General features: G+C 46.6%; 1 protein-coding gene across 3 annotated transcripts in view; it reads right to left on the bottom strand.

The window, feature by feature from the left end:
- The window catches only part of ASIC2 (acid sensing ion channel subunit 2), a 1,193,713-nt gene that overhangs the window by 70,465 nt on the left and 1,100,885 nt on the right, over positions 1-22,363 (bottom strand). For all 3 annotated transcript variants that reach the window (XM_070478700.1, XM_070478701.1, XM_070478699.1), the window contains exon 3: positions 5,097-5,224. In XM_070478700.1, the coding sequence (XP_070334801.1) occupies positions 5,097-5,224 (128 nt within the window). The remainder of the gene's footprint in view (positions 1-5,096; positions 5,225-22,363) is intronic.

The raw sequence follows: 22,363 nt of genomic DNA, 5'->3' as shown, positions 1-22,363 counted from the left end.
ATGAGGGGTCCTGGGATGGTGCAGGGGCTGCTACAGCAGCTGAGCTGGGGTGGGGGCACTTCTCAGATTGTCCGAGGAAGGCAAGGCCATGCCTTGGCCTCACTGAGTTCAGGACAAATACAAATTTTAAGAAGCAATCTTGGGTCTGGACTACAGCCCAGTGGTGTGTTCTTTTGGGTTACAAAACAAAGCGAAAAATATTTTCAGAATGGCATGTGTAATTTTTCATGGGTGGGATGACTTTCCCATGCAAGAGGACTTTCCCGTTTACAGAGGCATTCATAGCAGGATTCCTGTAAGTCACCAGCTCTGGGCAGGGCTCTCACTCAGGAGTCAGCTTCCCTCGCACGAGTCACACCCACTTTCTAGGAACAGACCTTCTGTTCCCCCAAGGTCTTGTCACCCCTGGGCTTCCTGTAAGATTCCCATGGGCTTTGAGCTGAAGGAGCAGAATCCTGAAATGGGAATAGTGCAGCTGCTATAGATTGTTAAGACCATCACGATTTTCACGGGCCATCAAGAAAGAAAAAGTGGGACTTCCCTGGTGGTCCAGTGGTTAAGAATCCACCATGCAATGCAGGAGGCCTGGGTTGACCCAGGGTTGGGGAACTAAGATATCACATCCCTTGGAGCAGCTGAGCCTCAGCACCGCAACTAGAGAGTCTGTGGGCCGCAGCGAAAGAGCCTGCTTGACTCAGCAAAGACCTGACGCCGCCGAATAAATAAGTAAATAGTGGTGAAGGGATAAAATCAAAAGAAAAAAGAAAGAAAAAGCACTGCTAATTGTAACTGACATGCAATTGATTGGGAAACAAGCCCCAATTTTAGAAATGTTAAAATGTGAAAGAACACACATCTTAGAATCAATGTTAGAGAACCAGGGTCAGCTGGATAGGATAGCACCAATGGCAGAACACACAAGTAGTGGCCAATCTCCAAATTCTACTTGGCTTGAGATTATTTAGTGGTTATTTTTTTTTTCTATATGAAAGAAACCACTAACATGTAGGTTTTGTGAGGACAGACACTAGTTTGTTTTCTTACCGCCGTATCCCCATCGCTTCACACCCATAGTAGGTATTCAACAAATATTTGCTCAACAAATAAATAAAACAGAGCCACCTTATAAAATGTGTGGCAAACCCAGACAAGAAAATAAATCATTCATAATCCCCCCACAGTGGGTATTTTGCCTTATTTCCTTCGAGTCTTATTTCCTATGAATATGCTCTTTTATATACATGTAAACATAATGTATTATTAGATTTAGCTCCGGGATGTGTTTTTGTATTTCTCTATTAATATGAATGAAATGATGAAATGAGATGGTGTGGAAATGCTTTGAAGACTGTAAAATGTTTAACCAAATATCTTATTATTAGTTATAATAACCACAGCAATGCTAATATGAATGAGGCTGATTTTCTGAAAATATACTTCAAAGCCAACAATGAATTTGTCCTCTGAAGCTGGGAATATGTTCTCTTCCTGATCACCACGGGGAGTCCCTGTTTCATGTTGGGAAGAAAAAGAGACTTAAGGATTCTGAGAAGTCATCGGTCCCAGCCACTCACCTGGCCTAGAAATTTGTTCAGTGTCACTAGCGGAGGGTCAGTGGCGGGGGCGGGGGGAGGACAGATGGCATCTTTCAAGCCAATGACACTGCTGTCCGTACAGAGAGTTTCCTTCTTTTTAGCTTTCACAAGCAGTGAAATGAATGACCCTATGGGTTTCAAGGAAGGCTCTTCATATCTTCTGCATGGTAATAGCAACATGGACATCAGAGAGATGTCAGTACAGGTAAGTCAGTACAGGATGGAAGTGGTGATTACTTTCAGTAAAGCACAAAGGCATATTTGCCTTGGACGACTAGCCCCCAATTCCCTCTTAGATAGTCAAAGACTTCACAGACACACTGATTAGTCTAACTCCTGCCTGGTTCTTGCAAGGGAGGTGAGTAGATTCACGTCACACACACAGAAGGGCGGACTGACAATGGTTCTCTCCTTGATCAAACTCTAGCCAGGCTCCTCGGTGCCCTTGTTTTCCATGAGGTCTCAACCCTGACCTACAAAGGCTAGGACAAACACTATCGTAGTTTCTTCCTTCTTCCCTCCCTCCCTCTTTCCCTTCCTTCCTTTCTTTCTGGTCATTAGCACTTACTTTTCATTAAAATGAATACTTTGGATGGAGGGAACTTTACTAATGACTCAGATGGTAAAGAATATGCCTACGCTGCAGGAGATCCAGGTTCGATCTCTGGGTCGGGAAGATCCCCTGGAGGAGGGCATGGCAACCCACTCCAGTATTCTTGCCAGGAGAATCCCCATGGACAGAGGAGCCTTGCGGGTTACAGTCCATGGGGTCGCAAAGAGTCGGACATGACTGAGCGTCTAACACACATACACACACACACACACACTTAGATGAAGAACAGAATTAGAATAGTGTTTACAATTGACTTCTGAAAAATCACATTATATAAAGGAAATAAAAACAGGTGAGCAGAAGTCCAAAAAAGGTGCAGCTTGTATATATAATTGTGCTTGGATGAAATATGCTGCTCAGGGGAGCATAGTACTTAGGCCACATGAGCCCAGAAGGAAGACACCGACAGAGGACAACCCCTCAGGTAGCAACGCTGAATGCTGAATTCTCCAGCAAGCCAAAAAATATGTAGTATTCTGGAAACATTCAACTCGAGCTCTTTACAAAAATGACTGTGTTTTCAACGTGTTTCTACACTAACATAGTTTCTCATGGTTCAACCCAAGTCCCTGGGATGCCCCAGCTCCCTTAAAGTACCTGCCTGAGGACTCAAGGCTGCCAAGTAAACTCAAGAGCTTACTGTTTGTTTTTGCATGCCACCGTGGGAAGGCGGGATCCCTGTCTTCCTGCCTCTGCAGGAGGGGAGGAGCCTAACTATGATGGGGTTTTATTAGCAAACTCAGATGGGTTTCCCATGTACTGAGCAGCCCCCTCCAACTTTCCCACCTTTTGTAATTTTCAATTCCCTGACTCTGCTCAAGCGCCCTCTGTGTCCCACCCTTCCCCCTCATTTTCCCTTTAAAAATCCAAGTGCCTTCTGCACAAATCGCAGTTGAGTTCAGTTCATGATGAACCTTGTTCCTACTGCAATGGTATATTACTGATTTAATCTGTCCTCGCTGCTTTAACGAGTGTCCGACTTTGTTGATCTCTGACAGTACTCAAACGCTGGCCATTACACCCAGGCTCATATCTTGGGCTCCGGGCTCTCTGCACACCTTGACCTGTGAGTCTGTGTTCTCACTCTTCCTGACTCAAATCCTCAGCCCTGAACCTGGCTCCCTGTGGTCAGCTTCATGTCCTCTAGGATGATGTTTTCTGGTTGCTCCACTTGGCTCCCACCTTGCACACTCTTGACCACTCCACCTCTGCCCACACCGTCTGCCTCCATCTCTGGGGCCTGTAGATGCTGGACCAACTTCCAAGCCTCCTCTACCCCTGCCTCGGGGCTGCCACCCCACCTGCTACGTTCTGCCACGGAGGTTGACCATGACTGTTAGCAACTGCCCAGGTGTTAAGTACAGTAAGTTCATGAGGCCCATGTAAGTTCATCAGTGCTTTCCCAGAGATTCAAAAATACAGCTCTCGTAGAGATTTGGCTCAGATGTAAAGAAGCTGCCTGCAATGCAGGAGACAGGGGTTTGATCCCTGGGTCAGGAGGATCCCCTGGAGGAGGGCACGGTGACCCACTCCAGTATTTTTGCCTGGGAAATCCCATGGAGAGAGGAGTCTCATAGGCTACAGTCCACGGGGTTACAAAGAGTCAGACACGACTGAGCAACTAACACTTTCTTCACTTAGAGATTTAAAAACAGTTTCTCTTTTTTTCACTTAAAAATTATTTATTTACTGTATTTATTTATTTTCCTGGGCCAGGTCTTTAGATGTGGATTTTAAAGAAGTGGATCTTTTAGTTTCAGCACGTAAGATCTTAGTTGCAGGCATGTGGGATCTAGTTTCCTGACCATGGAATCGAACCCGGGTCCCCTGCATTGTAAGCGTGGGGTCTGAGCCACTAGCCCACCACAGACATCCCTAAAACCAGTTTCCAATACAGAAGATCGCTCTATAGAATGGCTAAGTACTGGATGAAAGATGATTTGAGCCATATTTTACAAGCAAGCTGAGCTCTTAAGTCACGTGTGGATCTCATTGCGCCTCCCTGTTCTCTGGGCCCTCCCTTCCTCACACTCTAGAGCTGGGCTCCCTGTCACTCATTCACCTCACTCTTCACTCCAGGCCTCCCAGGGCAAATTGTCTTGGGTGACCTGGTTTAGGACTCCCTCAGGATCCTAGGCTCTCCAGCTTTTATTCTAAGCAAACCAGGAAATGAAGACAAAAAAGGCATCCATCCCAGTGTCTCTCTGCAGTCCTGCTTTGAGACCTCCTCCCCACTGAGAATCTATGAAGGTCTCCCAGCTGAGACATGTAGCATATGTCACATCTATGCCAGTCCATATTCGAATCATGGCCGTGCTGAGTTGACACAGCCATCCTGGCTGGCTGGCTGGGAGGGTCCCTCCCCTGGTTCTGAATGAGAGAGCAGACATTGACTCAGGAAGAGGCTTCTCTCCGATTAAACTCCATAACAGAGACTGATGCCTGTCTCTGTTCCTTCTGTCAGGCCACCTGGCAATGTATTACCAGAGTGATGAAAGACACCAAACCCTGGTGAGCAGATTCCCCTAGGATCCACTGGCCTCTCACCTCACCATCACAAAGATTTTCCCCCAGAATGTTTTAGAAAAAAACACCAAACAAACAAAAAACCCCAACCAGTTCACTGAAAAAGAAAACAAGCTGGTTTTCCCTCATGTCCAATTTCAGAATCGACAGGCAGTCCAGGAGAATCCACATACAGAGGTCAACGGATACCTTTCTTCAATTTCAGAGTGAGGGTTTTCACTGAGCCCAACCCTACTCCTTCCAGCCTCCTGGGTGGATTCTGAGCCTTCCAGGAGTGAGAATCCTGTTTCTCCACCTCACATGGCAGGTGGCTCAGAGACCAGGCCAAGGACCCCTGATCCCAGAGAGCCCCGGGGACTTACCCTCTGCTCCTGTGTGGCCACGAAAGTCTGGAACCCTGGTGCCACGCCAAAGCCCAGCTCTTGGATGAAAGGCGGCTCAGACTGACTGTGGATCTGAACCTTCACGCCTGCTTCAAACGTCGTTTCCTCTGAAAGAACAAAGATGGACAGAGCCATGGGTCAGTGACAACGGAAGCTCAGGGATTCCTGGGGTTGAAGGACTCAAAAGGATGCTGGGAAGGCTCCACAGCAGAACCACAGCCCCCAGAGATGTGCACATCTGCATCTCTGGAAATGGCAGCTATGTTACCTTGTGTTGGAAAAAGGACGCTGCAGATGTAACCAAAGATTTGGAGGTGGGGAGATTGTCCTTGGTGATCCAGGTGGCCCAACAGGATCACAAGGATCTTTAGAAGAGGGAGGCAGGAGGATCAGAGTCAGAGAGATGTGGAAAAATGCTCTGCTTCTGGCTTTGAGTATGGAGGAGGGAGCCACAGGCCGAGGGATGTAGGCAGCTTCAGGAAGCTGGAAAAGGCAAGGGAATGGAATTTTCTCCTCAAGCCTCTAGCAGGAATGCAGCCCTGCTGATACCTTGAAACGCACTTTTTGACTTTTGGCTTCCAGAACTGTAAGATAATAAATTTGGGTTGTTTGATGCCAGTAATTTTGTGGCAATCTGGTACAGTACTCATCAGAAAAGAATTCAGGTCACTTAGGCCAATAGCTCCTTGCTTCAGTCTCCAAAACTACAGGAGGATTATAAAGTGAGTCAAGCACCTATGCTTTTTCTTTTTCCTAACATTTTTTTTTTTTGATTGGAGGATAATTGCTTTACAATGTTATGTTGACTGCACCTCTGCTTTTTATTTACTAACTTCTCTACTGGGCAATGAGCTGAGTCGAGGCAAGGGGATCAGGAGAATGAACACAAAATGATGCTGCAGTCAGAATGCTTGCAAGCCCCTTGGAGCTGCAGGAAATGGGCAACTAGAAGAGAAGCTCCTCCCCTTTTTCTGTCTCTGGCAGTGACCGGTGGAAGGCATGGCAGGGAGGGATGGGACGGCAGGGCCTGGCTCATCCTATGTGTTGGTGCTCAAAATTGGTAGGGAATGCACCTATGGGATCCTTCACTCTCTCCTGGGCCTCCTTCTCTGTCTTATTCTTTGCAAATAGCCTGAAGAATGAACTTTCCAAAATGCAAACCCGAGTCACTTACAAGGAGCCCAATAGCCTTCACCCGCCTCCTTTCCAGCTCCTTCCCGGCAGCGCTCTGCTTCATGGCATCACGTGGTTCAACCCATCAGGGCCACCGGATTGGCTGTTACTGATCCCTGATCAACAATCGGATTGGTTGTTACTGATCTCTGCTAGGCAGGGGTGCACTGTATCATCTCATTTGTCCTGGAATGTCTTTCTACTTGGGCTTTCCCGGTGACTCAGATAGTAAAGAATCTACCTACTGGGGAGACCTGGATTCAATCCCTGGGTCAGGAAGATCCCCTGGAGAAGGAAGTGGCTACCCACTCCAGTGTTCTTGCCTGGAGAATTCCATGGACAGAGGAGTCTAGAGAGCTACTTGGTCCATCTGACTGACCATTGCCCTCCTCATCAATGAAAGTTCAGCCCTCAGCCCCACCCAGAGCAACTCCTTCTCCTGCTTGCTTGTATTCTTCACATACACCTAGCAAAGCCTCTGCCACACCACATCATCATCCTTTATTTCACTGTCTTTTCCACTAGGGCGTCTTGCAGGCATCCAGGGAATGATTGTTGAATGGATGAGGGAGACATCTGTGATTCCAACCTCACTCACGCATTAAAGGGCTAGGCCAATCTAGAGTCTGCATCAAAGAGTGTTCCAAAAGCAGAGAATGGGGAGAGGATGGGTAAATGCAGAAATCAGTTAAGATGGGGGGTGGTAGTGGTGGAGGTCAGAGGTCAAGGAAGGGGGATTGTCAATACCAGGGCCATAGCATGGGGACAAGCTCTAAAGCTGGCACAGAGGAGAAAGGTGAGGAGGACGGAAGGGCTGGAGCCAGGCGTGTGACTGTGCAGGACCCAGGAAAGACTGGGAGCTGGTGATCAAGGCAGAGGAGACGCCTGGAGCTGGTGAGAATTCCAGGGTCGGGGGCACAGGGCAGGTGGAGTGGGAGGGAGGGTGGGCAGGGCTCTCACTATCTAGATGAGGACAGCGGAGTTTAGACAAAAGAAAGCCTTGGCTGAGAGTCCTTTCGTATGCATCCTCCTGGAGCAGGAGAGAGACCCAGGGACATCTCCACTTTCTTCCACCGTCTCTTTACCCAGATTGTGCCATCCAAACTCCCGCCCCATGTCCCGCTGTGCTTATGTCGACCTCTCCGGTGGATGGTGGATGCCTCAAGAGAAGAGAGGAGTTCTTGCTCTGTCTGGTGCCCACAGCCCAGCCCAGGGCTTAGCCCCAGCTCCATCAGGAAGGGGGAATGCCAGAGAAGGAGGACGGGTGGGGAGAGGAGGGCTGAGTGGCCCTGGTAAGGGGCTGTGTTTTCTAAGGTCCGCCCAAGGAGTCTAAAGAACAGGCTGTGATGGGGGAGGAGTGAACACCCAGTGATGCTGGGAGATGGGAATGCCCATGCCTGGATGAACAAAAAGCATGTTCACTGAGCTGCATGGGGCTGGGACAGGCGAGATGCCAAAACGCCTTTTCCAGTGCTCCCTCCCACTCCACCTCCAGCGCCTTCACACAGCTAGTGAAGCTGTGTGCCTGTGATATAAAAGTGAGCTTCGGAAACCTTCGAGTCAGTCAGACAGGCTCGGAGGAGGAGCCAGTGGTTACAGGGAGAAATGAGGAATGAGGACTTGGTGTCAGAAGGGCTGTGAGTAATGGGCAAGGCAGACAGCCAGGCATGCCTGTGTTAGCGAGAGCTGCCCAAGGCTTCTCTGAGTTAGGGTTTGGATGGAGTGTTTATTCCAGAAAGCAGCCGGGGCTGGGCAGAGTAAATTCCTAAGTATTCTCGTATGGTTACAAACATGCAGCCAGCGGATGGGTAGAAGTGAAAGATGAATAAGGTTTCTGCCTCCTTCAGAACAGTGCTGTCTAGAGGAACCTTCTGTGAAGACAGAACGTTTTATAATCTGTGTGATCCCACTTGGTACTGTTAGCTACAGGAAACGTGACTAGTACAACCGAGGAGCTGAATTGATAAATGAATAGATAAATAAATATATAACCCCCCCAACTATTTTGAGGCATAGTTGACAAAACTGTATGGTATTTAAATGGCACAGTGGGAAAATTTGATATATGTATACAAGCTGGAATCAAGATTGCCAAAAGGAATATCAATAACCTCAGATATGCAGATGACACCACCCTTATGGCAGAAAGCGAAGAAGAACTAAAGAGCCTCTTGATGAAAGTGAAAGAGGACAGTGAAAAAGTTGGTTTAAAGTTCAACATTCAGAAAACTAAGATCATGGCATCCGGTCCCATCACTTCATGGCAGATAGATGGGGAAACAGTGGAAACAGTGGCTGACTTTATTTTTCTGGGCTCCAAAATCACTGCAGATGGTGACTGCAGCCATGAAATTAAAAGGCGCTTACTCCTTGGAAGGAAAGTTATGACCAACCTAGACAGCATATTAAAAAGCAGAGATATTACTTTGCCCACAAAGTTCTGTCTAGTCAAGGCTATGGTTTTTCCAGTGGTCATGTATGGATATGAGAGTTGGATTGTGAAGAAAGCTGAGTGCCAAAGAATTGATGCTTTTGAACTGTGGTTTTGGAGAAGACTCTCGAGAGTCCCTTGGACTGGAAGGAGATCCAATCAGTCCATCCTAAAGGAGATCAGTCCTGGGTGTTCATTGGAAGGACTGAGGCTGAAGCTGAAACTCCAATACTTTGGCCACCTGATGGGAAGAACTGACTCATTGGAAAAGACCCTGATGCTGGGAAAGATTGAGGGCAGGAGGAGAAGGGGATGACAGAGGATGAGATGGTTGGATGGCATCACCGACTCGATGGACATGGGTTTGGGTGGTCTCCAGGAGTTGGTGATGGACAGGGAGGCTTGGCGTGCTGTGGTTCATGGGGTCACAAAGAGTCGGACGTGACTGAGTGACTGAACTGAATGAACTGAACTGATATGTTGTGAAAGGATCCCTCCCCCCTCATCGGGTTAATTAATATATCCGTTGGAAGGACTGATGCTGAAGCTGAAGCTCCAATACTGTGGCCACCTGATGCGAAGAGCCAACTGATTGGAAGAGACCCTGATGCTGGGAAAGATTGATGGCAGGAGGAGAAGGGGGCAACAGAGGATGAGATGGTTGGATGGCATCACCGACTCAATGGACATGAGTTCGAGTAAACTCCCAAGGATGATGAAGGACAGGGAAGCCTGGTATGCTGCAGTCCATGGGGTTGCAAAGAGCTGGGCACGACAGATCGACTGAACAACAACAGTCACTGCACATATTTACCTTTTCCTGGCCTGCTTTATTCATCTATTTGCTTTTTAGCCAATTGAATTTTAATTAATTAAAATTTAAAGGGTTCCACCTCTCATGTTAATCCATCATTTCACATATTTACCTTTATCTGTCCTGCTTTATTTACCTGTTCATTTTTTTTATCCAATTGAATTTTAATTAATTAAAATTAAGTAGCCACATGTGGCTGCTGACCTCCTTACTGGCCAGTGTATTTGCAGACTGTCAGCTGTGAGCCGACCCGAGGCATCTCAGAGCAGTGGGGGTGACAAGGGCTTGAGTAGCCTGCTTTCCTAGGCAGGTACCCTGTGGTGTCTCTTGTCCAGAAGCAGGAGATTTGGGCGGGGTGCTGAGCAGCAGAGCTGTGCATGTTTGAGGTCAGCCCATGCCTAGTCTCAAATGCTCTCTGACCCTGTCCTCCCAGAACACCACTCACTCTCACAACTCCAGATAAGACTTACTCATCCTTCACAGAACTGCCCTCAGGTCCCCTCTATGGAGCAATTCTCCAGTTTGATAAGGCACAACAGCCCCCTCCAGTCCCTGCCTGGCACCTATCCCCTCGGCTCTTGCCTCTTCTGGACAAGGCACACTCTCACTGCAAATACAAAGACCCAGTTTAAGAAATGACGCCGTCAAGCACAGATTGTTAGAACCAAAGGCTCAGCCCATGTTACCTCCAAAGGGTACCAGCATAGAATGCAAGTTGCAACCATGTACGGTGCTCTGGGTGACCACTCCTGGGACCTTTCTTTTTTTAAAAAAGAAATTTAATCAGAAAATCTTTCCTTTTAAAAAATATTCATTTATTTATTTTTGGTTGCACTGGGTCTTCATTGCTGTGTGCAGGCTTTCTTTAGTTGCGGCCAGTGTGGGCTACTCTTCATTGCAGGGCGTGGGCTTCTCATTGCAGTGACTTCTCTTGTTGCGGAGCATGGACTTCGGGTGCATAGGCTTCAGTAATCGTGGCACACGGGCTTAGTTGCTCTGCAGCATGTGGAATCATCCTGGACCAGGACTTGAACCCTTGTCCCCTGCATTGGCAGGCAGATTCTTAACCACTGGACCACCAGGGAAGTTTCACCCCTAGAAATTCTGATTCTGTACCTCTAGGGTGAAGATCAGGAATCTGCATGTCCATGGATTCTGATACAAATTATCTGAGGCCAAACACATTTGGGCAGCAGTGATCCAGTCCAGAGAAGGGAAGCGATTCGCCCAAGGTCACAAAGCAAGTTAAGAACAGAGCAGGGGTCAAAAACCAGGCATCTTGACTCCCAATTTGGCACTCTTCCTTCCCCCAACTAGGAGTGTGGTTTATTTCGTGTGAGCGAATGACCTGGTTCGTAGCTCTGGGGGCTGGAGAAAGATAATATCCTTTTCATTGTCATATCTCCGAAAGCGCCTGGAACAGAGCAGAGCTGAGTAACCGTGGAATGAAGTGAATGAGTGAGGGAGTGTCCTCTGCTGAGTTGACTGTTCCCTGCCCTTGGACCTGCTGGGAGTCTGCCCAGGGTTTACCTGGACCCTGGGAAGCACCAGCACCTCCTACCGCCCAGCGAGAGGATTCCTCCCCTGTTGCAGGAGGCAGCAGGCCTCATCCGCTGGGCTGCACACAAAACAGCAACAGCGGTGATAATAACAGTGGCCATAAGTGGGACCGTCCGCACAGCTTTGGGAACAGAAAGAAAATGTGGGACCCACTGTTAAAAACTTACTGAGAAACTCAAGATAGCAGTTGTTGTTGTCATTTAGTCACTAAGTCATGTCTGACTCTTTTGCGACCCCACAGGCTGTAGCCCACCAGGCTCCTCTGTCCCCGGGATTTCCCAGGCAAGAACACTGGAGTGGGTTGCCATTTCCTTCTCCAGGGGAACTTCCTGACCCAGGGATCGAACCGTATTTCCTGCATCCGCAGGTGGATTCTTTACCACTGAGCTGCCATAGCAAAGCACTAAACCAAGAGTCTGGGATTTCCCTGGTGATCTGGTGGTTAAGACCCTGCGCTTCCAATGCAGGAGGCGCAGGTTCAATCCCTGCTTGGGGAACTAAGATCCCATATGCCATGCAGTACAGCCAAAAAACAAAAACTCAAGAGCGTGACCCTCCTGAGTCTGTGTGACTGCAGTGCTTACACACCCATGAAGCCAACCCTGATGATAACCCCGCTTGTTGCTGGACAGAAATGTTCACATCTTCCTATTCCTTTTTGCCACCAAATGATTCAACACTAAGTGGCTTCAAAGAGGGCAGGCTTCCAGTGCAGGGGAGGATTTGTTTACACATCATGAACACCAGGATTCAAAGCCCCAGAGAGAGACAGAGCACAGAGAATGGGAAGTCACTACACACACACAGCGTCAGAAGCCCTTGCTAATTGGGACCAAGCTGAGATCCCGATGGCCTAACATGAAAGATGATGTTGCATCAGGAGGAAGGGAATAAAGAGGCTTCAACCTGCAGAAGCCAGAGTCTCCCAGCATTTTTTTAGGAGCCGGGCCATGGCTGGCAGCAGGCGAGGTTGACCTGCAGAGCATTTCTGGTGCCTGCAGAAAGGGCTAGGAAGCTCTGCGGGAGGAGATGGGGAGCCAGGGACAGAATTCATAATGGAGCAGAGAAAGCACATCGCAAGGAAAGCAGCTTATATCTTTAATCTTTGCAAATTACAGGAAGCGAACCGAGGTAATAAACACTGGAGAGAGGGAGGCAAAGAAGCGTCTCTGAAAATCTGGAGGAATTTTCTAGGCTAAGGCGAGGATGTATGGTATAAAGCAATCTTGGGCTGAGGGAAACTGTAACAGTGGTTAGGATGGCTAGCTTGGGAGGAAAGGGTGGGAGGGAGGTCAGCCATCTGGTGAGATGCATCTCAGCGCAGGATGGCTCTGTGTGTCTGCTCACCATCCTCTCCGCTCTGCTCTCTGCCATGGGAGCTGCCCTTGGTAGAGTATACAGTGGGGCTCCCTTGCCCTCTAGCTTCTGGTTGACTTTAGCCAATGGTGGGCCCAGGTCATAAACAAGGGGAGACAGGAGAGTCAGGCTGGGCTATTTAGTCTCTCCACTTTGCCCTCTGGTCCCTGTGGGTCAGCTGCATGCCACCTTGAAGGGCACAGCCCAGGGCTGGGGGACTAGCTCTCCATCCTGATATTGGCTCTTTCCCAGGCATGCAAATGGCTCTCTCTGCTACCAGGCTCAGCACACAGCCCCACTGGTGTATGCGTGCATGCTAAGTCACTTCAGTTGTGTCCGATTCTTTCTGATCCTGTGAACTGTATCCCGCGAGGCTCCCCTGTCCATGGGATTCTCCAGGCAAGAATACTGGAGTGGGTTGCCATGCCCTCCTCCAGGGGATCGTCCCCACCCCAGGGATCAAACTTGTGCCTCTTGCGTCTCCTGCATTAGCAGGCAGGTACCACTAGCGCTACCTGGAAGCCCCACTGGTACTGCCTTCTTCAAGCCTTGCCTGCACCTTTGTGGACTAGCCCTTCATTAATTGTTCCTTGTATTACCCAGTCTGTGGGTTCTGCTGGTTTCCTGGCTGGATCCTGATGGGAAGCATCCTCTGAGAGGCAGCAGGAGGCCCCTCTGCCCCAAAGTCCACTGAAGGGCAGCTGTTGGTTGGAGCACAGCTGGGAATGGAGACCTCACTACCTGCAAGGGTAGCCTTTGGTTTCCAAAGTCTATCTTTGCATTGAGTTGAAAATTGCCTGCTTATAGATTTTATCCCCTTTTTCTAGCTCCACCCCTTCTCCCAGGATCTGAAGATGTAACCACTGGAGCACTCTTTTTTTTTTTTTTTAAAGTATTTTAAACTTATTTCTAGGAGAATTTATTTAATCAATTTATTTATTTGGCATATGAGTTCTTAGACCCCTGACCAGGGATCAAACACATGCCCCTGGCATTGGAAACATAGAGTCTTAACCACTAGACCACCAGGAAAGTCCCACGGAGCACTCTTGTTTTCATGCTGACCCCAACAGAGCTGACGCCAGTGCATCTTTGTATCTGAAGTGCTCACTAGCTGAAGTGCACCTGGGGACGTGCTTGGCTTGGCCAGGCATGTGTGGGGAGGGTCCTGGGACCCTCTCTCCACCACCCCCAGGAGAGCCAACTGTCCCTCATGACTTTGGAGTTCTGGAGGTCCCACTCCTTACACTGGGTAGGGTTAGGGTGGGCACAGCTTGTGCCCAGAGACATAAGTAAACTAAGCTTTCTGAGTCAATGAACATGCAGGCTTCTGGTATTTGGGGGGGGGTCACGACCTGAGAGCACCCAGGTTAGATGCTTGGGGTTCGAGGGTCAGGCAGAGTGAGGGTTAATGTTAGGTTTTGGTTATGCAACAGAGAAGTGCAATTCTATTAAACAAAACAGCTACCAAACATACATTAGAGAAGGCACCGAGTGTGGAGTTGGGTCTAGGCTCATTACAAAAAGATTTATTTCAAGGATTATTTAAATAATGAGTTTCCCTAGTTCATTCAGGCTCAGAGATTATAAATGACTGAGAGGGCTGATAAGTCTGGGTGGGTAACCAGCGTGTAGGAGAAAGTGCCATGTCTCCGAAACTATAGGGGAAGTTGGTGAATGATTAAGATTCTATTGATAAAGATTCTGTTGATGCACCCTGCCGGCAGAAGTTAGGTCCCAGCAGATTGCTGAACAGATCCTGTATATGGATTGCAAACCTTGTTCAAAGCATTACCAAATTCATAGCAACTTATTGTTATTGAAATTTTTTCAACAAATGAATGTAAAAACACGATAGCATTCATGTGTGGGTGATGTCTGGGAAATATCTGGGATGTTAAAAAGGTATCCTTGTATTTCCAAAGGATGGGAACAGTGGTCTAGAGCAGAGCTTCTCCTGCTTGACTGTGAGTCACTGGGGATCCTGTTAGCAGGCAGACTTGGGGTGGGGTCTGAGTTCTGCATTACTGGTGAGCTCTCCGGGGATGCTAGTGCTGTTGGCTGGAGGACCACACTGTGGGTAGCAGGACCCACAAGAGAAGATCTATGCCGCAGCAGAGCACACCAGACCCGTGGAGGTCTGCTCTCTGCCTACCTCTCCCTCGGCCCCAGCCACCTCGGGACACCAGGGGCTGGTCCTGGCCTTTGCTCTCTCTCAATTCCCCTCCCTCTGCCTGGCATCTCCCTTCCCTACGACTTACCCCCTCCTCTGACCCCCACATACTGCCCAGCCACCTGGCAAACAGTCCTGAGCGTGGGACCAGAGGTCATCTCCTCTCTGAAGTCCCCCTGAGATATGCTTTCCTTCTTTTCCAGAACAGATCATCTCCTCCTTTGTACCCCAGCTTTCCTCTATCGGCCATAACACTTGATGACATTTAATTGTTTACATGTCTCCCAAGCAGACTGCAATTGCCTGCCAGTCCTTAAGGCATTCAACATGAGACCTCTTGGATCATGAGTTTCCATTTCCTACATAAAAGGAGCCCTTGGGATAGTTCCTAGGCGGTGAATGCTTTGAAAACGTGGACTGGGCCTTACATCTGTATCCCTGAGTGCCGGGCACACAGTAAGCTCTGTGAGATGTGAGCTCTGAACTGGGGCTGTTTCAGCCACCTCCTAGATGGTCCCCTCCGACCACTGCCTGGCTGCCCGGGAGATTTAACTAGAACACTTATGTGTCCTGCACAGCACTTAGCATCTGTATGAAGCAGGCGGGTCTTCACAGATTGAAAAAAGTCAAGCTCTTTCTGGCTACTTACTGGATGCCTGCCTCCAAGGGTGCTTCTGACTCACAGCATCATTTCTCCAGATTACTTGGCTCTCCAGGACAAAGGTCCACTCTGAGAGCGAGCTCAGACTCACAGCTGGCTGCATGTAGCATAGTTCGGTGCTCCAGACTCTCAGAATTCAGCCAGAGCCGGCAACTCTCTTTCTGGAGAGGTCCTTGGTACCAGGCACTAGGACAAAAGTCTCTCCCGGAGGCAGAGATGTCAGGGAAACCATGGCAACCATCTCCCTCCACTCTTGCTCTGTCCCATTTGTGATGGGGGCTGGAAACCGTGCTACCTCTGAGAGTAGCTCAGGCCCTCCAGCTATGTGGAAAATTCATGATTATTTTTTAATTTAATTTTAATTTTGATCAAAGCAATACATGTACATAATTTTAAAAGCCAAATGGTACCTCAAGGCTTTTAATGAAAAATAGTATTTCCCTGCTCCACCTCTCCTCATATCCCCTGAGACTCACTCCTCAGAGGAAGTTACTCTCAAGAGCTGGAGCTGATTCCCCCAGAACTGACTTTCATAGTTTCATGGACATCAACTGCTTGACAGTTATTTCTTGATTTTTCTAACTTTTATCTACTGAATTTCCACCATGGGAGCTGAGGCTGTAAGCTTCTTATATGAAATTATCCTGGCATATTCCCTTGCCTTTCACCTAGACGTCAGTATCCAGCTTTCACTTAATTATGACTATGCAAATATTACCTACACCTCAGCCTTAGAGTATATATTTTTGATCTCTTCCTTGTGAAACTATTTTGTTTTTCTATTTTTTTTCTTTTTGTTTTGTTTGGTTTGTACCTATAGCAGAAATGGAAAAAAAAAAAAAGAGATCAAACTCATAGAAAGCAGAAAAGTAGGTTGCCAAAGGCTAGGGGTGGGTGGAATGAAGAGGGTAGTAAAAGTGTACAAAGTGTACAAACTCTCAGTTATAAGATGTCTAAGGTCAGAAGATTTTATGTAAAACATGGTGACTATGGTTGACAATACTGTAACATATTTTTCTGATCCAGAGACAAAACCCAGGTCTCCTACACTGCAGGTGAATTCTTTACCATCTGAGCCTACGGGGAACCCAAAGTGTTAATCGCCCAGTTGTGTCAGACTCTCTGCGACCCCATGGACTGTAGCCCACCAGGCTCCTCTGTCCATGGAATTCTCCAGGCAAGAATACTGGAGTGGGTTGCCATTCCCTTCTCCAGGAGATCTTCTCGACCCAAGGATAGAACCTGGGTCTTTAGCCGTGCAGGCAGATTTGTCACCATCAGGGAAGCCCTTAAGAGAAGCATAAATTAAATGTTCTACTTTTGATACATCAAATATATTTGAAACCAAATTCTACCCTTACTTAATTTATAGGTTGCTGGATATAGAGTTCTCCCTTAGACAAGAAAGATTCCTGCTCCCTGGGCCCTGCCCCAAATTTGAAGACATTCTGCTATATTATCTTCCAGCTTCTACTGCATACATTGAGAAGTCGATTCTAATTTTAGATTCTAGGTATTGACTGGTTTTTTTCTCTCCAGAACCTTTTAAAACGTTCTCTTTGTGAGCCTGAATTTTGCAAGGATGCATCTTGGTCTGGTTCTCTTGCCACTTATTGCAGACAGGACTTAATGAATCTTTCACTATGGAAAATCGTGTAGGTCAGTTGGGAATTTTTCTTATTTTATTTCTTTGGCACCATCTTCTTCTCCACTCTCTCACTTTTGTAATTCTAGAAATCTTAGTTGTAGGATGTTGAGCTTTCTGGGTTTGCTTTCTCATTTTTTCATTTTTTTCTCTCCCATTTTCCATCTGTTTGCCCTTTTTGTTTTACTTTTCAGGCAATTTCCTCAATTCCAATCCTTCTGTGGGTTTAAAAAAATGTTTGCAATCCTTTTTAATTTTCAGTAGGTTAAAAAAAATTTTTTTCTTTGGATGTTACTTTTTAATAGCATCCAATTTTAATAGCTGGTGTTTATGAATGCAGTATCATCTCTTACCTCTTGAGAATTTTAATTAAAATGTTTTGAAGTTTCCTTCTGCTCTCTGCATTTATTTTTTTATTTATTAAACACGTACATAGTGTCTAATATTATTCAGGCACTTTGCTAAGTGTTTGACAAAAACATAAACTCATTTCCACCTTCCTAACAACCTTAAAGAATAGATAATAATATTATTCTCATTTTAGAGATAATGGAACTGAGGCGCAGAGAGGCTAAGTAACTTGTCTGAGGTCACACAGCTGGTAAGCTGAATAGCTGGGATTTGAACCAAGGCTCTAGAACTCATGCCATTAACCATTATCTCTATTTTCTCAAAGTTTCCTTTTTGTCTGTTTGGTTTTGATTCCTTTCCTGTTGGTGTGTGTGCAGGCTCAGTCATTCAGTCGTGTCCAACTCTGCAACCCCGTAGACTGCAGTCCACCAGGCTCCTCTGTCCATGGGATTTCCCAGGCAAGAATACTGGAGTGGGTTGCCATTTCCTTCTCCAGGGGATCTTCCTGATCTGGGAATTGAACTCACACCTCCTGCATTGGCAAGCAGATTCTTTTCCACTGTGCCACCTGGGAAGCCCCTTTCTGTTAAGCGACTTCTCTCAAGTGCTTGACTTTTTGACTCTCCATTCATCATTAAGAGGTATTTAGTGTCTGGACAGTCTCCTTTGTATGTGGGAGGACTTACCAGGGGATTTCACCCTAGGATGATCTAACTGTTTGTATGGGGACTGCTGACCGTCATTCTCTGTGGATATTTTCTCTTGAGCTTGTCAGTGTCTCCAGGCTTCTGGTTACAGGTGGGAGGGGTAGATTAGTCTGACCGAGGGTCTCACTACTCAGGAGGCAGAAGCTCACCTTATCTCCCTGGTTTCTATACAGCACCTCACTCATGCCCTCAGTCTTTTTTCTTTTTTCCCTTTCTTAAAATTAGTTCTGTTTTTTCTTTTTTAAAAAAAATTAATCAATTTATTTTCATTGGAGGCTCATTACTTTACACTATTGTACTGGTTTCTGCCATACATTGACATGAATCAGTGATGGGTGTACATGTGTCCCTGATCCTGAACCCCCCTCCCACCTCTCTCCCCATCCCATCCCTCAGGGTTGCCCCAGTGCACCAGCCCTGAGCACCCTGTCTCATGCATCGAACCTGGACTGGCGATCTATTTCACATATGGTAATATACATGTTTCAATGCTATTCTCTCACATCATCCCACCCTTGCCTTCTCCCACAGAGTCCAAAAGTCTGGTTTCCCCCTGTCCAGAGCCTATCTGTTTCTTTTTTAAAATGAATTTACTTGTTCATTCATTTATTTGGCTGCAGTGGGTCTTAGTTGGGGCAAGGGGCTCTTTGTTGCTACGTACACTATCTTTTGTTGCAGTGCACGGACTCTCTAGTTGAGACACGAGGGCCGAGTTTCTCCCTGGCATGTGGGATCTTAGTTCCCTGACCAGGGATCCAACCCATGTCTCCTGCATTGCAAGGCAGACTCTGAACTGCTGGACCACCAGGGAAGTCCTGAGCCTATCTATTTTTCAATCTAATTTTTTGCTTGGGTGTAGAGAGATATTTGGTTGCACAACTCCTTTCACAGACTTCTAACTAATCCTCCTTGTTTTAGCTGCACCTCTCATCATTATTGTCTGCAACATCTGATGCCTCCAATCCCCACCCTTTCTCAAGGAAGGGGAGGAGTGTCTATGGAGAGAACTGTTTGGCTTTAATTGGTTTCCCTGTGCAGATCCCGATCTTTCAGCCTTGTCTGCTCTGCCCAGTCAATTAACATCTGCTCTCCATTTTCCATAAACTTGCTGACACCTATTGTTATCTTCTTTCCCATCTTCTTTGGCCTTGTGGGTTTATACTTGAAAAAAAAAATTCTTGATTGCCATTTAGGAGAGATTTGGGAGGGAGCCTCCATACATATTTATGTTCATTTCACTGTGCCCAGTCAGAAGTTTAGACCATCACCTTCCCCAAGGCTCAGTGGGCACATCATGGGCTCCTTTCACCATTCCAGGAGAAAAGGGACAGAGGTAGAACTGATCCTAGGATGTACACAAGCCATAGGACCAATGGGAGCTTTTCATTCCCAATAGCATCAGCTGCCCATTTAGCCTTTTTTTTTTTTTAATAAGATTTACTTTTATTTTTATTTTGCCATGCCTCGTGGCACATGGGGTCTTAGTTCCTCAATCAGGGATTGAAAGCACCATCTTAACCCCTGGACCAGAGAAGTCCCACTTATTCAGTGGTTTTCAAATTGGGTTCCTAGGAACCCTATGGTTCCTCATGGAGTCGCAGGGTTGGCCACAGTGGGGCATGGAGAAATCAAACTGGTGGCCCCATCTCCAGTTGAACCAGAGCAGCTCTTCCTTTATCTGCTTTATGTATTGGGGCTGTGCTAAAGCTTTTGTTCAATACAAGTATTCTGCTATGAAAAAAAAAAAGAGGAAAAAAATAGAAAGGGAGAACAGCAACAGACCTATCATTATATGCCATTCTGTCTCCAAAGATGTCACTGAAATATTTTTTTCTGAGATATTTTTATGGCAGTGCCTTTACAATCACTTTTTGAGTTTTAAAGGAATGCAGTGGAAGGAGACTTACTTTTGGGTCCATAAGTGGGTTTTCAGCTGGATTCAATTGCTTAGCAAGGAGTCTGTTCTTGGGGAGCTTCCTCAACCTCTTCAGGCTCCAGCTTCTTTATTTTTCAATGGAGACTATACCTTGTTTGAAGGGTCACTTTGAGGATTCATGGGATGGAATGTTCATGGCAAGAGGTAGCTACTGGTGGCTCAGTGGTTAAAAAAAAAAAAAAATTCTGGCAATGAAAGAGACTTGAGTTTGATCCCTGAGTCGGGATCAAAGATCCCCTGGAGAAGGAAACAGGAACCTACTCCAGTACTCTTGCCTGGAGAATCCCATGGACGGAGGAGCCTGGTGGGCTACACTCCATGGGGTTGCAAGAGTTGGACATAACGTAGTGACTGAACCAACCACCCACCGTGGTCCCATCACTGTGCACAGTACAGCAATATTTTCTCTGTCTCAACAAATGTATCAACTATCTATTGCCCTGGTATATGTCAGTGAGCCAGACAGTCCAAGATCCCTAACCTTTTGGAGCCTGTGTTTCAATAAAGACAGATTCACAACCGAAAATATTAGTAAATAAGTAACTCATATGGCACACTTGAAGATGACCCAGGACATAGAACAAAGGACAAGCAGAACAGATAAGGAGGGGTAAGGAGCGGGGTGGAGTGCAATTTTAAATAGCGCAGTGAGGGGAGGTGAGATCCGAGCAAGGCTTGACAGAGGTGAGGCCATGAGCCACATGGTCTGAGCAGGGAATCTAGGCAGAGGTAATGGAGGATGCAGGTGCTCAAGGGAAGCTTTGAGGGAGTCATGGGGAGTCACGGGGAGTCAGAGTGGCTACAGCCATGTGAACAAGGGGCCGAGTAGGAGGAAATGAGGCTGGGGAGATGATACGGGGCAAGGTATTGACTCTATTAGAGCAGGGGCTCTCAAAATAACTCCTATGCTTAAAAATATAACGTCAAATTCATTTTCCCCCAACACTAGCGTTTGGGGACATCAAGGCAGAGTTTACTTGATTAAAAAGTGTGTTTTCAGAACTTCCCTGGCAGTCTAGTATTAACAGTCAAGACTTCACCTTCCAACGCAGGGGGGTGTGGGTTTGATCCCTGGTCTGGGGGAACTAAGATCCCACAAGCCTTGTGGCCAAAACACCAAAACATAAAACAGAAGCAATATTGTAAGAAATTCAATAATGATTTTAAAACTGGTCACCATAAAAAAAAATTCCTTTAAAAAGTGTATTCTCAGCAGGGACCTACTGCATAGCACAGGGAACTCTGCTCAATATTACATAGCAACCTAAATGGGAAAATAATTTAAAAAAAATAGATATATATGTACGTATAACAGAATCACTTTGCCAGACACCTGACGCTATCACAGCATTATTAATCAACTATATATATAATATAAAACTATATATATAAAATACTATACATATTATAAATATTATATAAATATTTATAGAAATAAATATTTATATTCTATAAAACTATATTTATAATATAAAACTATATATAATACAAAAAGTTTAAAAAATATAAAAAAATTAAAGTGCATTAATATTTTGAAAAGTGCATTCTACATCAGCTTGAATGGAGGCCGTAACTTTTGAGCCTATCTATCTAGAATGCAAGTCCATCAGCGAGCGCCCAGCACACGGATCCAGTTCGCGCAGATGTAAGCCATCTGCATGCTCACCCCTACCTCCTTGAGGAGGGCCGTTCCCAGGACTGGCTCCAGGAACCCCGCCCCCTCAGTGGTCCCTGTCCTCCCATAGACACACCCACTGGTCACTGATTGGCCCAGGGGAGAGCACCTGACTGGGCCGGGCCAATGAGTCCCTTCCTTGTTTTTTTCTTTTTAAGAGAACAGTGAGAAAGTCAGCGTGGCCTCTCCCTGATGCTAGGATGTGAAAAAATATAAATCTGTTGGGAGCTCTGCGTGAAAAGATACACGTGTGGAGAAACCCTGTCTCTAGTGAGAGAGAAAAAAGCAAATCAGAGAGAAGAGAGGGAAAAGAAGGGGGGAAAGACCAAGGCGGCGGGTGGCCTCGTTTCCACTTGTTCCTCACGCTGCCCCCTTGCCTTCCTGCCGCTGGGTTGTTGAAGCTTGCCTTGGATTCCAGGGGTAATACAGTTCTTTTATGCCCAAGCTTCTCTGAATCTGGGCTTTCTCATGTGCAGCCTAGATAACCCACTGCTTATTTCTTTTATCTTTGAAGTTACTCAGAGGCATCTACACAGAGTTTCATTTTTAACAACCTCCCACCTGCCTTCAATTTAATTTCCTTTAGCAAAATGCTGGTCGTGAAATCTGCACTTCTGTAGCCTAGGACAGCTTTTCAGTCCTTTTTCTATTTTGTGAGGTCCTCCATAAAAAAGAAGATTTTCCACGGTCAAAAGCATTGGGGAAATAAATGCTTTATGCAACATTCCTATCTTGGAGATTCATAATGTGACATATAGAGAATC

The sequence above is a fragment of the Odocoileus virginianus genome, chromosome 17, assembly GCF_023699985.2.
Source record: "Odocoileus virginianus isolate 20LAN1187 ecotype Illinois chromosome 17, Ovbor_1.2, whole genome shotgun sequence".
NCBI lineage: Eukaryota > Metazoa > Chordata > Mammalia > Artiodactyla > Cervidae > Odocoileus > Odocoileus virginianus.
The sequence above is the reverse complement of the archived record's forward strand: the minus strand, read 5'-3'. Positions and strand labels throughout refer to the sequence as shown.